The following is a 15,722-nucleotide window of genomic DNA, read 5'->3' as shown; positions in this document are numbered from 1 at the left end:
TGTATGTTTTTGTGTGACAGCTACAATGAGTGTGCTGTTACTGGACTGTGGAAATGCATAACTGAAGACAAGCTGCAATTAAAGCTTATCCACAGATTTCAGTGTGTGTGTGTGTGTGTGTGTGTGTGTGTGTGTGTGTGTGTGTGTGTGTGTGTGTGTGTGTGTGTATGTCAGAGAGCAAGAAAATTGTGTATTCTTTTGCTCCTGGCCCTGATCCTGCCTCTCTTGTGTGCATGCATGTGTGACTCTGCAGTTTTTAAATATAGCATCAACTTTTTCATTGCTGTCTCTATTTCTCCCTTAACTCAGGTCAAATCTATTATTAATCTGTCCCCCATAGCCACCTGATGCATGCACACACACACACACACACACACACACACACACACACACACACACACACACACACACACACACACACACACACACACAGAGTTGGAGGGCAAAACAAACCTGCAGGGAGTCTGACAGCTCATTCGCACAAGAGCACACACACACACACACACACACACACACACACACACACACACACACACACACACACACACACACACACACACACACACACACACACACACACACACACACACACACAAGCTGGAGGGCAAAACCAACTTAAAGTACATGCACATACACACACACACACTCACACAGAAAAAGGGCACATCAGGTACTTCCTAAATTCCCTCAAGGTGTCCCCTCTCTCGCTGCATCACCAAGAACTTAGCACAGTTTGTTTCAAAAACTATATTTCTCTTTGAGATAGCTCTGGCTGCAACGTTGCCATTCTTCAACTGGCATTTAATCTGCAATATCTCACCACTGACGCCAACCGTAGCAATCCATGTGGGACACAAACCGACATCTCTTATCAGCACTTGAAAGCACCAGGCTCCAAGTGAAACCATGTACAACACATATTGCTTTTTCAGAAGAGAGCAATAAGAACAGTTGGGAAAGCAAGTAGTAACACAGAAAAAGTGATGACCTTGAAAACGTTGGTAGTTTATATGTATAAGAGCAGACACTGAATGATGAGCAGCTTCTTTGCATTAAAAAAAAAAAAAAAAAGCGAATCCTTCAGCATCCTAGCCAGAGAAGATTAAAAAAGACGACGAAGAAGATGTTTCATTACCTCTGCTGTGGTGTAAGCACTGCATCTGTGGTCATGGCCCAGAGTTGAATGAAATGAGAGAGAGGTACTGAGAGAGGATCAGGAGAGGGGAAGAAAACGCGCGCGAGAGAGAAACATTAACAATAGGTCCTCTCAGTGTTTTTCCTATCTGGCCCTCTTTCCCTTTTGGATTTACAGGCTGGTTGGGGCTCGGGCTCTGAAATAGAGGAGACTCCAACATATTCAAACTGTGCATTTATTGCCTTTCTAAGGGTGTGTGTGTGTTCTTTTTTGCGTATGTGTGTGTGTGAGACACTTATGCAACCCACTAGTGGCTCTGTCATGGATGCCAAGGCCAGCAGTGACTCACACACACGCATACTCTGTGGGCCGTTCTGTGAAAGGACAGGAAGGGGTGCGCTGCAGTGCTGGAGGGGTTGAGGTGAAGGATATTAGAGTTGTAGTATAAAACACATACATGCTCCCTCAGCCCACTCACATACACCCCCTCCCCATTCACACTCGCACAACACACACACATACACAAAGACCAGCATAGGCCCATATTCACGCTGTCTCCGGCAGATGACATCCATCCATTAAATCCGTTCATCCTCCCATCCCTCCATCTTGTAATGTCCACTCTTTGTGCCGGGGATGATGAGGGTGTTTGTGGCTACAGTTGATCCAAAGCCGCCTGGTGATGAATACGAATGAGTCTCGGTGGTGAGGAACCAAATGACACTGTTACATAAAGCCCTTGGCTATTCAAAGGGGACAGATCGGCTTTTATTTTGCCGCTGGACACGGTGAGCCGTCAGTGTATGTGTATGTGTGTGTTAGCTTCGGCTAAACCACCAAAAAGCAGCAGCCTAATGCCCTCACCTACCTCTGTTCTGGTCATGTGACCCTCTGCGTAATGAGTCCTATGTGTGTTATATATTATGTAGCCTACATTCTTGGGTGGATGAGACTGTGTGTGACAGAGATCTGGAGTGATGGATTAATCATGTATGCTGGGCTGTATGTGTTTTTGAAGGTGCTTGGTAACGCTTTGTTTTACAGGTTCCAAAGTTTCCAATAATTTCCTAGAATAACCGGAAACTCAAAGGAAAGGACTGTGTACTTTGGTATATCATCAGCTGCTCATAAATTCAACACAAACAAGTTCTAAATGGTTTACTTGGTCTAGCAAATTAAAATAAATGAAGCTCTTCCGTGCTTTATACTGTTTCTATGTTTGAGGGATAACTATTTTTAAAAGGTGAGTATGTTTGCCAAAGGCATGTTCGCTGGTTCTCACGTTTTCAGTGGGTTTGCTGTGGGCTAAAATGTGTCTTTCAAAATATGGCTAGAGTTAGGTTGATGATGCAATGGTAAAAGGTAGGTCAAGGGGACAGGGAATGTAGTATGTCAGTGGCTTCAGATGGATCCATTAACATCACATACCCTAATCTGCACAGTAAACTCCCTACTGTAAATTCTTGGGGTATAATGGTAACGAACATATTAAGACATCCTTTCACAAACTGTCTCTGGTTTGGGTGTGTGTTCATCAATTATGAAGTATTTGCCTTTGTTTGTATTTAAGTATTGCGTGTGTAGGTGTGTTTGTTTGCCTGTTTAGCTGTGAAGGGCAGGTTAGCACAGGTGTGCGATGCGTCATAAATGGTGGGTGAAAAGAGCAAACATCTTCAGAAAAGATCTGTTATTTTGCGTCACAAAGAACACAAAAGTTAGGTTTGAGAACGCAAACAAACTCAGACTTGGTAATCACACGTTATATAAACCTGTTGGCATCTCAGGCAGAAAACCTCTGTAAGTCAGTGTGTAAATGCTGATTAAGTACACTGCAGCTAGCTGAGGAACATACTAATGAGGTTTAATAAGGGTATCCTCAGCAGATGTTTTTTGTTGCATAAGGCCACTCTGTACTTTTTTTAGGGGAGTGAAAGTACATACATGGGTTGCTGTTTGTTCCCCTGTAAAATTACAGTGTCAGAACTAAACTCTCTATAGTTATTATTAACCTTCCCACGCTCTTCATTGTTCTCCTCTGCTCACTCTGTCCCACACATCACTGCATCAGTGTAAATGACTAATATGTGACACTCTTAAACTTTTAAGTGCCCTTAAAGCCACTAATTGGTGAACTTGGAATGCCAGGGTGTAGCAACATCATGGCCAAGGCCACAGGAACAGCTTGTCACCAGCTTGGCTAATTGCGCGGGTTTCTCTCTATACGCCAAAACCTCCCATAATTAGCAGGCAGACTACTCCCAGTGAAAAACATTTTCATCATAATAAAGTTCTTGTCACATTATTTAGTTGGAAATGTTCCAGGAGGCAGCAGGTATTCCTGCAGAACTGCCACAAAGTATTTTGCAGTAGCACAGAGTGGCAAGTAAACAGATGCTATGATCCAAGAGTGGAAATGAATGCTTACTACAGGAATAAGCAAAAATAATGTCATAGAAATACAATTCATGATATAATAGAATCTAATAAATATTAGTTCTCACCTTCCTTACCACAATACATAGTCAAAGAGGACGCATCATGAACATTTCCAGGTTTATATTTATATTCTGGGCATGGTAAATCTGTATCATTTACAGTTCAAAAGACTCCTGGAAACTGTCTCGTAGCAGACTTTTGTCAACATGGGAGGCTATGTAAGCAGACAGTAGTAATAGAATCTCACTTCTTTTTCTTGTTCTGTACTCAAAATGGAAACTTCCCAAATACAACTGCAAATGTTTCAGTCTGAATCCGATTGTAAATTTGTGAGTGGACAACGCAAACAACCCATAGAACATCCTCAGCAATGAAGACTTCAAAACAGACTGCCATTTATGGGCGTGCACAAACAAACTGATGTCATCATGAGGAGGAAGTAGATGTCATTTTGCAAACGAAGTGTGCAGAGCAGGTTGAAGCCTTGACTTTTAGGCAGCATTTGTATATATGTTCACCTCAGGTTTTGGACATTTGACTATGTTTAATGTAGTCATTTGACATCATAACAGTATAACTATAACATTAAATCATAAAAAGCATGACATATCCCCTTTAAAATGTACAGAATATGATCATTTTCTCGATCTAAAATGAAAGAAGAGTAAAAGTTTGTTGTTAAAAAAAGACGGCATGGTGAGCTCAGACACATATACACACTAATGAGCACACACAGAAGGAGAGCTAATGGCCTGGCACATGGAAGCTTCCCTACAAAGGGAAATGCACTCATAGAAGAGAGGATAGATAGGAATTAAGCCAAAATGTGACACACACACAGACTGTGCTCTATGGATTGGACTATGATTTGTGGCACAAATAGGGGTGTGATGGAGAGTTAATCACAGTACAGTCACCAGTCATTTACAGTCACGATCCTGGACTCTCACCCAGTGGCACAAACATAAGCATATATTTCTGCTGCATGAGTGGCATAAGTTGTAAATAAATACTGAAAAGGCCATTGTGTCGCATGTATGATGACCAGTACTCTGCCTTGTGTCTATAACTACTGTTTTGCTTTCCAAACTGGTTTCCACAAAACAACAAACAGTAATCTTGGTTTATGAACAACAGTTATTATCCTGGAGTTAAGCGGTTGGATTAGAGGGCCCATAGTGGGATGAGGTAAGGTAAAGTTATGCACTGTGTGTGTGTGTGTGTGTGTGTGTGTGTGTGTGTGTGTGTGTGTGTGTGTGTGTGTGTGTGTGTGTGTGTGTGTGTGTGTGTGTGTGTGTGTGTGTGTGTGAATCAGTTTACTTCCACAGTCATCACGCAAGAGAAAAATAGACAGTGAACGAATTGGTAGAAGATAATTTTGGATTGATGGTAAAAATAAACCAAACTGCAGATAATAAAGAGAAATGACCCAGCACTGACAGAGAGGAGTGATGGAGAAAGCTATCGGAGGTCTGGAGTCCGGAATCACTGCGTGACAGGCGAATAGGAAAGAAGAAGTAGGGAGGAAAGAGGAGAATACAAAACAACAGATTTAGTTGCTGGTGACTTACTGTTGTCGCCAGGGCAACAGTAGCTGTCCGGGTCTGACTCATTGTGGTAGTACAGGTCCATCGCCTGGGGGAGAAATATGACATAACTTAATAAAAACAATTTGCATACTTAAACGACATAGACAAGCAAATATCAAACAGGCCATATTTGAATTATGACCTGGGGATCAATAGATTGTCCTTAATGTTGGAGTTGTTTATAAGTCCATGTTACAGTACAATAAAAATGAATGATGAATCAGTAATGCACTGACACTGATATTTCAAATTCACACTGTGGATCTAATTCAATAGCCATTAACTCTTTAAAAGTCAATATTACAAATTCATATCATACAAAGTCATGATACCGAAATTAAAGGCCAGACCTAAAATATTGGGTGACACATTGTACGACGTGTACAACTCTGGAAATCCATTTTTGGCAACTCTATTGTTTGAATTCAGTGGAAGGATTATATATGAAACATATAGATCCCTTGAGGCATAGACTATTCAAAAATACAGGCTGACTAACATCCGTGGCCAGTGGTTCCCAAACTGGTGGTTCTTTAGATGATTAACAGGATAAGAGCAAAAAAGTCCACCAAATACTATTTGTTTTGTTTTTTTATTACAAATTCACACAGTGGATCCAATTCAATAGCCATCAAATAACTCTTTAAGTCATGATACCGAAATTAAAGGCCAGACCTAAAATATTGGGTGACACATTGTACGACGTGTACAACTCTGGAAATCCATTTTTGGCAACTCTATTGTTTGAATTCAGTGGAAGGATTATGTGCCAGCGGTTCCCAAGAATCTAGTAGATTCTAGTTACTGTAGATTCTTCTTCTTGTGAATAACTAGATAAATATCCCTCATTCGATTATTCACGTAAAAGAGTGCAAAAAATGAATCTTTGGTCACAACTGATGCAACCTGTGAAGAGGGGCCCCAAGCAAACATTGCTGCCTTACAAGCCGAAAAGGTTGAAAACCACTGCTTCAGGCTGCTTTTCTTAGCTCTTGAAAGCATTTCTAATACAGTGATCATGTGAGACCTGACCTTTTTAACAGCGCCACTCTAAATCAGCATTTCTAAAACCACTAGTTCTGACTCAGACTGGTTCGTGCCCCACTTTCAGTTGGGTCCCCACATGACGTGTTTTAATGAGGCTGGGTTTCCAGGGTGACACTGCAGTTAACCAGTGGCTGACTCCCTAACAACATGACAAGAGCATTGTTGTTTTGTAGTGAGACTGAACACTAGGATGAAACTTGTCTTGCTCAGCTTGGGCCAAGGGATGAGCAGGACATCTGCTCTGTGAACATTTACAGTTTGTAAATTTACAGTATGACACTTTCTGTCCGCTAAGGAACTATTACCTACTTGATCTCATGGACAATCAAGAATTGGGTTAAGTTTAGGCCAAGTTCACGGTTGATTACGTTACATTAAATGATCAACAGTGTTGACTAGCTAACCAGCTAATGTTACCCTTGATTGTCAAGCCTTTTTGCTAAAATTTTCTCGTTCAGTGTTGCTGTTAAATGCAGTTTACTGTTAATAAGTGTCATTGAATCAGTTCTAGATAGCTACTGAGGTGTTTTTTTTGTGCACATTAACATAATGCTACCGTACCTGCTCAAAAACATTGACTGAAAAGAGACATAAAATAATCTCTGTATTTAGGATAAATAGTACATTTATTCCAAAATTGAACCATCCATTTAAAAAAGAAAACACATTTGGGTGTTTTTGTGCAATTGTTGACTTTTGACTCGCTCCATTTGATTATAAAGGTCAGTACATTACTCTATATGTGGTTGTGGACAGCACAATCACTACAGGGATATGTGTGATCCCAGCACATCACCCTCGCTGCTTAATATTCTGATTTACATAGTCGCTTTTTCATTCCTTCAGATGCTGCCTGCTGATAACCCATCATAAACATATCTCAATTTGTGTTTTTTTTCAACAGTTCATTGAATGCCATTCTCATTGGTTTTGTGGTTCAGACATATGTAAGTATGAACCAGTAAGCATGTGCACAAACGAATAGAATATAATTCAAAATCCTTATCCACACTTTCAAAGCTCTTAATGTTCAGGCTCCATCATATCTCTAAGAGCTCATAGTACCTTATGTACCAACCAGAACACTTCGCTCCCAGCATGCAGGCCTACTTGTGGTTCCTAGCATCTCTAAAAGTACAATGGGAGGCAGAACCTTCAGTTATCAGGCTCCTCTCCTATGGAACCACCTTCCAGATTCGGTCTGGGAGGCAGACACCCTCTCTACATTTAGGAATAGGCTTAAAACGTTCCTTTTTGATAAAGCTTGAGATGTGCATTGTGCGTTGAGATGACTTTTGTTGTGATTTGGCACTATAAAAAAAATAAATTGATTGATTGATTGAAACACACACAGGCACAAATGTCTCAATAATGGCTACTTAAGTCTGCCCCACTTTCCTTTTTCACATACAGTAACAGTGTAATTGGCAGCTGTCACGGGTCCAGCAGCATTTGAATCTCGTGATATTCCCATGCAACTCCACTGGTGTGTCAGATATTAGTTTTTCATGATGCCCGCTGTCAGTTATCGACTTTTCAAAGCAACTGTGAACTGCTGTCTCTGTTAAATACAGTCTTAGCCTAGTTTGCTATTCCACACTGCAGCTATGAAACCTTTGCAGTTCTCCATATTCTCCCATGGGTGTTTTCTGAGAACGAGACAAGCTGAGGCATATGTGCGTGCATGTTGTTTCAATCTCAACAGTCTGTAGTGAGTTTATTCATTTAGAGGCGATGCTTTCAACAATCTGCCTATCATGCCGGTCATTTCATCTCCATATAAGCCTTAATACAGCGGACAGTGACCTTGTCTATCCATCTTTTCCTCTCATTTTCTCTCTGATACACAGATATTCATATATTATTTGATGCTCATGTCCAATTATTGTCAACATCTCTCTGCCGTCAACACTCAATTTCTCATTCATGGCACTTTGTATTTTCTTCTCTCACACATTACTGTCCTCCTGCCATCCCTTCCCACTTTCTCTTTCTCATGTCAGGTTGTTTATCAATTCAGTATGGAGATATGATGGAGTTGTACCACAGTGGTTGTGAATCTGGTTTCATGGTGGATTTATAAGTTTAGGTTTATCAGGCAGGTTTTGTCTGCGTAAGGGTCAAGGGAAGGTACAGGCTTGCATAACTTGACTGTGAGTCATACAATGAAGCACATTTAAGAGCAACAAGAATAGAGATGCTTTTACCATGAAAAAAACTGGTAATTGCCCTGGGTTTCTCTCCCACCAAAATTCGAGGGATATAAAATGAAAATTGGGGAAAGTAATTTCATTAATGTTACCTTTGTATAGGAAAACATCCTCCAAAATCATGAGAACATAAGCCACTGAAACTGTACCACCAGAAAGGATCATAAAATGTAATTAACATTTGAATGGACTTAAGGCTTTATAAATTCTGTACACTGACATGCAACCTTTTATGACCCACCTTTATATTTCATCAGTGTTTCAAGTAATAACTCTAAGTTTCTTAACTTTCTTCAAACTTAAAAACAAGTTGTCCTTTATTATTTTTTATTTTTATTAGTATTATTTTATCAACTACCAGTTGTAAATCATAGTAAATCATATTATGAACCATCCAAGAGTTTTGTTGTTGGAAACGGATTTGCTTATACCTTATAACCCTATGAAAACAATATTTTATTACACATTGTTAACATCTGTTGTTCAGTATAGCAACAATCTCTCCTTCCTCTGGGGATTTCCTAACCCCTAACCCAAGAGCACCTGGAAGTCCCCTGCTTTGGGATCCACTGGTAAATGAGTGGATGTTTGCTACCTGTAATTTAATGACTTAGTTGTGAGTAAGATTAACTTGCCTGTGTGCGCTGGCGTGGCTGCCAGGTATCATCCATAGTATAGCTGATGTAGGGCCCACTGCAGATGGAGCACTCCAGCATGACAGGGCTGGCCAGGTGGGGTGAGGCATGGATCCCCCAAGACTGACAACATCCTAGGTGAACATCTGACTCTGATTCCTTCTGCTTGCCTGTGCCATCACCATGATGGCGAGCCAGCATCCTCCACTTCCTGACCTGTAAGTGAAGATAAATCATGTTTTGTATTAGTCTAGTCAAGTTTAAAACCAAATACATGAAATGGTCACTTGCTAATCTGTGGCAACTAACCAAGCCCATGAATCTAATCAATCAATCCATCAATTAAAATCATTAATTTAAACCCACATTTAACTGTTAAGGTAATTTATAAAGGAGAACCACATTCTTGAGTATTGTTGAACAATGAGAGAAACATAAGACAATAAACTGTATATGTGGAGCACTTTATATCCTTTTTGTGCTTTTATTTCTTCTTTGGTACAACAGTGTGAGTAAAACTTTTAGAAAGAGCAACAGAGAGCATCACTGATGAATCAGTCCAATACATAAACTAATTACCAACCTAAAGGGATATAAACTCTGGAACCTTCTTATAATCTTTCAAAAAGGTGAAACGTTATATAAACCACTGTAAGACCTGATCACACACTACTGCAGTTCAAGTCAATATCATGTCATATCATTTCATATTATCATTAAAATAATGAGGGTCGTATTTGCATTTGTCAGGAGACAATGCGTCTTATTCATCACAATTATTTCCTTTTCTGACAGCTGTACTCTGACACTCTCTCTTAAGGACACCTCTTTTCAATCATCACCTAACATGTAACTGGTATAACTGTATACTGACTGAATACATAACCAGTGCACAAAATCCTCCTCTAAAACCATTTAAACACACACACACATACACACAGGAGAGAGAAGGTGCTAAAGAGAAATATAAGAAACATGGAACAATGGAAGGTAAGGTCAAGGTGCGCATAGTTCTTGAGGGAAGCAAATTGCATAGATGGATGTGTCAGTGACCTAGAATGGCTGTTGCGTAAGGTAAATGGTGTCCTTGGCACACAGAGCAGACAGGATCAGTGACTGCAGCAATTTCAAATGAGTCTTATCAAGGCCTCTATCAGTAGCTGCTGTTCTTCTGGACTCTACATTACCACGACTTGGCATGGGGGAAATGTGTATGAGTGAGATAGTGTGTGTGTTAGCTTTTGTCTAAACCTGCAACTCAGCAAAAAAAAACCTTTCCAAGTGTGTGAATGGACGCTCCCTTGGCTGTAAACTAAGCCCAGCACTGGAAGAACAGAATGGATCCAAACAATTACTGAAGATGTCAAACACAATATGAAAACATCCTTTCGGAGAGTTTGTGTATTTCTGTTTGCCAAGGAACAGTACTCTGTGTGTGTGTGTGTGTGTGTGTGTGTGTGTGTGTGTGTGTGTGTGTGTGTGTGTGTGTGTGTGTGTGTGTGTGTGTGTGTATGTGGGTTTATGTGTGTAAGAACTACCTCTATCTGTACCTATGACAGTGTCATTTAGCCAAAGTTGAGAAAATGTATTGAATCATTTCATATTGCTGGATACCTGAATGTTGATCAATAACCCAGTCAGGGTTAGTATATTAAACTCAGACCTTTTGTTATGAAAATACTGTACTAATATCATCATTTTTATTGATTTTAATTTAACATTAACGCCTCATTGAGATGCTATATTCTAATTTGATTAAATTAATTTCAGTCTTCATATCAAGATGCTCTCATTACATTGTTTTTGTGATTTTAATCCACGTCATTGTTCATGAATACTGTATAAATGCATTGGTGCAGTGAATGCATGTATATAATTTACATATTTATTGCCAACTGAAAGCTACAATATAAACATGAAAGAAGGCAAGGAGTAGAAGTATCTGTGTGTGTTTCTGTGTGTGCAGGTCATAAAGATGGTTTCTCTTAGCAGTATTTCATCATGTACAAACCCATGAACTGCTTTTTATTAGGCTGAAGTGTATGTTTATCGTCCCATGTATCATCCTTTATTGTATAGCCTCTTACAGAACCTTGTTCCAAAGAATATACAATGTATTCCTTCGGGGAATAAGAAAATATGTGCACAGGAAGCATAACACACACGTATATGCATGCCACTTTCAGACTCTCCTCCTTTTTTACCCCGTTTCCTGCCCTTTGACCTTTGTGCTACAACCCTTTAAGACAACAGTGACCCTGCTATTAGTTATGTTACAGGGCCTGATATAAGATATGTCCTCTTCACCTCATAAACTCAGGATGTAATATTGTCCAAGGAAATTGTCATACTGAGGCCAGGATGTTCACATCGCCCACGCAGATCCATAAATCAAGATATAAAAACATCACACATACTATATCCAGACTTCATCAGACTCTATTCCTCTGCGTCTTCCTTCCTAATCTCTTTAAATGACCTTTGCCTTTGTTCCATATAGATGCTTAAAGATCTGTCCTTTACTCTCATACAGTAGACCAAGCCATAAAATAAAGTATAATAAAGCTGCAACTGAAAATGTTGTATCGTATTTCATAATGTACATGAGTAGTCTCTTTGTAGGGAAACTGCACACAATGAGCACTATAACAACACATTTCATAACAAAACATATAATCTATTGCAGAGTGATATACAGTAGTGTTGCAGTACATATTAATTTAATGAAGCTCAGCATTTGTTGAGATTGACAGAGGTGCAAATTCAACAACTTTTTCAGGCTGTATTTGAGCAAATTTTGTGTTATGGCCAGTCAGTTAGTTCTACTCTGGTCAGTGTTGTGCTTTGATTTAATACAATATTATCAGTATAATCAGTTTAGCTTTAGAGTAGCAGTAATGCTTGATTTAAGTGTCAGCAATAGAAAGTCAACGGCAAGTGGTGGTGATGCCGATGATCACACAGTGTAGCTAAGAGCACATAATTACTGGAGTTTTTGGACATATACAATATATGAGTGTCATGTTCACAGGTTGTTTTTGATTGGTTGGTAAGTTTCAAGACTTTACTGAATATAAGCCTATTTTGGTTCAGTTTCTGTCTGTGTCTATTCATTCACTTAAGTGAATTGAAACCAACCGAGTTCAATGCACGCTTGGCGACGTGCAAAGGGGATCATAACTGGCTGACCCAAACTTGTGACAAAAAGAGCAGCAGCAGGAAGTGGAGTTCACCATAAAAGCCTATATCCTGTCTTGTTGTCAACCAAAGGCATTTGCATTGCCTTTTGTTGTTAAAACTGATCAAATATGGCACATACTCTAAATTGGATGAAGTGGATGCCTTTGTATCTGCGATTTAAAGACTTGAAATTCATGATGCCATTTGCCAAACAATGGAAACATAAGAGTACAGGCAGAAAGGTATAACAGATCCAGACATTTAACAGGATTTTTGATGAAACACAGTCAAACTAAACCCTAAATGACTACTGAGTCAAGAGTCACTGAAACTGACAACAGACATTATTATGAGCTTCACCAAACTGGGATTTACTGCAATTAAATTGTGCTGTAACAGATTTCTATTATGCTGTCCATCCCATATAAGCAATACCTCCCCCTGAGACCTTTGCACATATACTGTAAGGACAGGGTTAATAGTGGCTTTATTAGCTAGCCTACAGTCTGGCCCTCTTTCCTGGTAACCCTCTTTCGGCCTTGTCCCGCTTAAACCTTCCTGTTCTCCATCAGCTCTAACAGGCTGTGTGACGTCCCATATATGTCTGAGCATCAAAGAGTAATGAAATGAGGGAAGGCGAGAGAGCATCTGCGGGGGTAATCATGAAGTAGAATGAGGGAATGAGATGCAAGCGGAGATATGGAGACAAAGAAAAATATGTTTGAAAGACAAAAAAGATAAACAGAGAGAATGAGAGTGTGAGATAGTCTTACATAAGCCATCCCATTCTCTGTCAGAGATAAGACTTGCTCATTAACACCAAGGTCACTGCTCTTTCTTCTCTCTTTCTTTCCCCCTCTTCTGTTCCTAGATCGCAGGTCTAAAAATGACTGAGAGATGGGGGATGGGGAAGTCAGATCCAAATAGGTTGAGAGGGAAGGAACTATGATTCACACAGTCCAAATGGAATTCAAACAGTGATTGTATCCCATGGGAGAAGCTTCAGAAATACTGCTCAGAGCCAGCGAAAGAGGGAGAGAGAGGGGGAGAGAGAGAGAGAGAGAGAGAGAGAGAGAACCTAAAGAACCTAAGCTTCTTTAGGTTTGATGGCCTTTTCACCCTCTGGAGTCATAGTCTTTTCATCTTTAAATCCTGAAGAGCACTAAGACAAGGTCTCTGATCCCTGACTTCACAAAACCCTGCAACCTTTCCTGGAAATTAAAAAGCTGCCCTCTCTCTGGACTTTCTTATGCATCTTTTCTCCTTTTCTCTCATTTCTATAAACAGAGAGAGGACAATATATCTCTGTGACACAGAGCCTCCTTATTCACTGCAGGGACTATTATGGGATTTGTGTCTTTCTCCTTTGTTTTGACATTAAGCCTCACCTCCTGTCTCTCTGAGATAGTCATAACAACCCAAACATTTCCCACTGCATGAGCACAGTTTGACTAAATTGGCCAAGGAGAAAACATCGGATCACTGACTTTAAAAACACTGAAAAATATATTCACCAACACGCCACATCTTATTATAGAAATGTGAGATAAAAACAAACAAACAAACAAACAAACAAAAAAACAACGCATTTTTGACTATCTAATTTGACAGGATGTCAACTTCGACTCACATAATAGTAAGGGATACTTTCATAGATGTTTGTGAATGACCCAAACAGATATAAAAATATATATTATAAAGAAATTCTTACATGATCTGCTGTGTCTATTTCTGCAAATAGCTTTCAATACATGTATTTTACAGAATATTATTGAGATAATTTTGTATTATAACGGTATTATAATATTACCAATAGGTTTGAGCCTTTTGCAGCAAAGTAAAATGCACAATGTAACAATGCACAACTGTAGCTTGTTGTTGTGCACTGCTGATAATGCCATGAGTAAGCATATTGTCCACGTGGAAGCAGATCAGGTCAACGCTAATCTCAATAGTGGAGTGTGTGCTATAAACCCAAACCTCAGTGCACAAAGCAGTTTCAATAGAGCTGAGTGTGTGAATGGGAGAGCATCACTGGCTCCATAGTCAGAGTGCTGCTGAGCCTCTGTGGCGCAGCAGTTTTGGCATTAGCTCTGAAACATCAAGATGGAAGATGGGATTAGCTAGGTTCTCAGGGTAGATTAGAACAACAATGATTCCCAAATTCCTTCACAATGAGACTCGGAAGGGAGGGTGCTCCTCCTTTTCTAGTGGACCAAGGTCAGCAGAGAGAAAGGGGGAGGGAGGAAGAGAGGAAGCATGAGGAAGATATACTGATGCCAGTGGAGCTCCCTGCTATGAGTTTCTACACAGCAGGTGTAGAAACTGATACAGGACTTTTTATCCATCATTTAAATTTAGTTTGTCTAAAGAAAACTATGTTATCCATATCATTTAACACCTTCAGTCATTTTTGTAGTAAAACCCTGAGTTCTGCCTGGGATGCAATATGTCTTAAATGCCATGGGGAAAGGCAAACAGTTTTGGAGGCTTGAAAGAAGCAGAGACACATTGCCAAACTGTCCATTACAGTTGCTTTTAGCAAGCATGGCTAGCAGACACTCTCAGAGCACTTTCTAGTACTTTCTACTATTCTTTCATGTTTGCTGCTGCCTTTTATTAACTGCACTGTAAGATTATTTTGCTATTTTATATATATTTAGTCTGTTTTAGCTCTTGTTTTAGCTGCTTTATCTCCATTTCCGTTTTTATTTAATTTATATTTTAGCTATTTTAATTCTTTCTCTTGTTCTTTTAAAAAAAAAATAATATTGTATGTTTAAATTTGCTTTTTTATGTTCTCCTTTTGCACTATATGTAAAGCACTTTGAGTTGCCCTGTTGCTGAAATGTGCTATACAAATACATTTGCCTTGCCTTGCCTTGCCTTGCCTTGCCTAGTGTTGGTTGTCCTAAGTGATGAGCCATTGTCAATTTTCACTTCCAAAAATATTTTGGTACTATAGCTAACCTGACTACTGTCATTGTATTTTCTATGGAAAAGAGAAGCATCAACCAATGTTTGGTGCAGCAACTTCTAGTTACCATGGTCAACAAATGAAATATACCCCAGAGTCCTGGCTATTTCATCACAGTTGATGAGACCTTTAAATTCCAATGAAATGCATACAAGCTACATTGACCAGCAACATTGAGGTTATTTTGGACACAAGATGTGTAACGCTGGAAATCACCTGTATTAATATAATACATCAACAATAATCTATGATTATGTGTACATGTTAATGAATCATCTGTGAAGTTCCTATTTAAAACAGTTCTGAAGATAAATCTGTGTCATTTTCACAAAATCATATTTCGTTCATTTTACCACATTGCAGACAATTATGTAGGTGTGCGTCTTCCTCTGAGCTTCATATGCAGAATGACTTTATTATCTGCATCAAACCAGACACAGATTAGTCAGGATGGCTCTTAACATCACAGACAACCTACCTTACTTTTTCTTCATCAGCTCCCCTCTAGCTTGT

At 39.5% G+C, this 15,722-nt stretch overlaps 1 protein-coding gene across 2 annotated transcripts in view; it reads right to left on the bottom strand.

The window, feature by feature from the left end:
• Nucleotides 1-15,722, bottom strand: part of sgk1 (serum/glucocorticoid regulated kinase 1) — a 36,251-nt gene that overhangs the window by 7,631 nt on the left and 12,898 nt on the right. For both annotated transcript variants that reach the window (XM_062436761.1, XM_062436762.1), the window contains exons 4-5: nucleotides 9,053-9,268; nucleotides 5,143-5,206 (exon numbers count right to left, since the gene is read on the bottom strand). In XM_062436761.1, coding sequence (XP_062292745.1) covers nucleotides 5,143-5,206; nucleotides 9,053-9,268 — 280 coding nt within the window. The remainder of the gene's footprint in view (nucleotides 1-5,142; nucleotides 5,207-9,052; nucleotides 9,269-15,722) is intronic.

The sequence above is a fragment of the Scomber scombrus genome, chromosome 17 (assembly GCF_963691925.1).
Source record: "Scomber scombrus chromosome 17, fScoSco1.1, whole genome shotgun sequence".
NCBI classification, from domain to species: Eukaryota; Metazoa; Chordata; class Actinopteri; order Scombriformes; family Scombridae; genus Scomber; species Scomber scombrus.
This window is presented reverse-complemented; position numbering and strand designations above follow the sequence as displayed.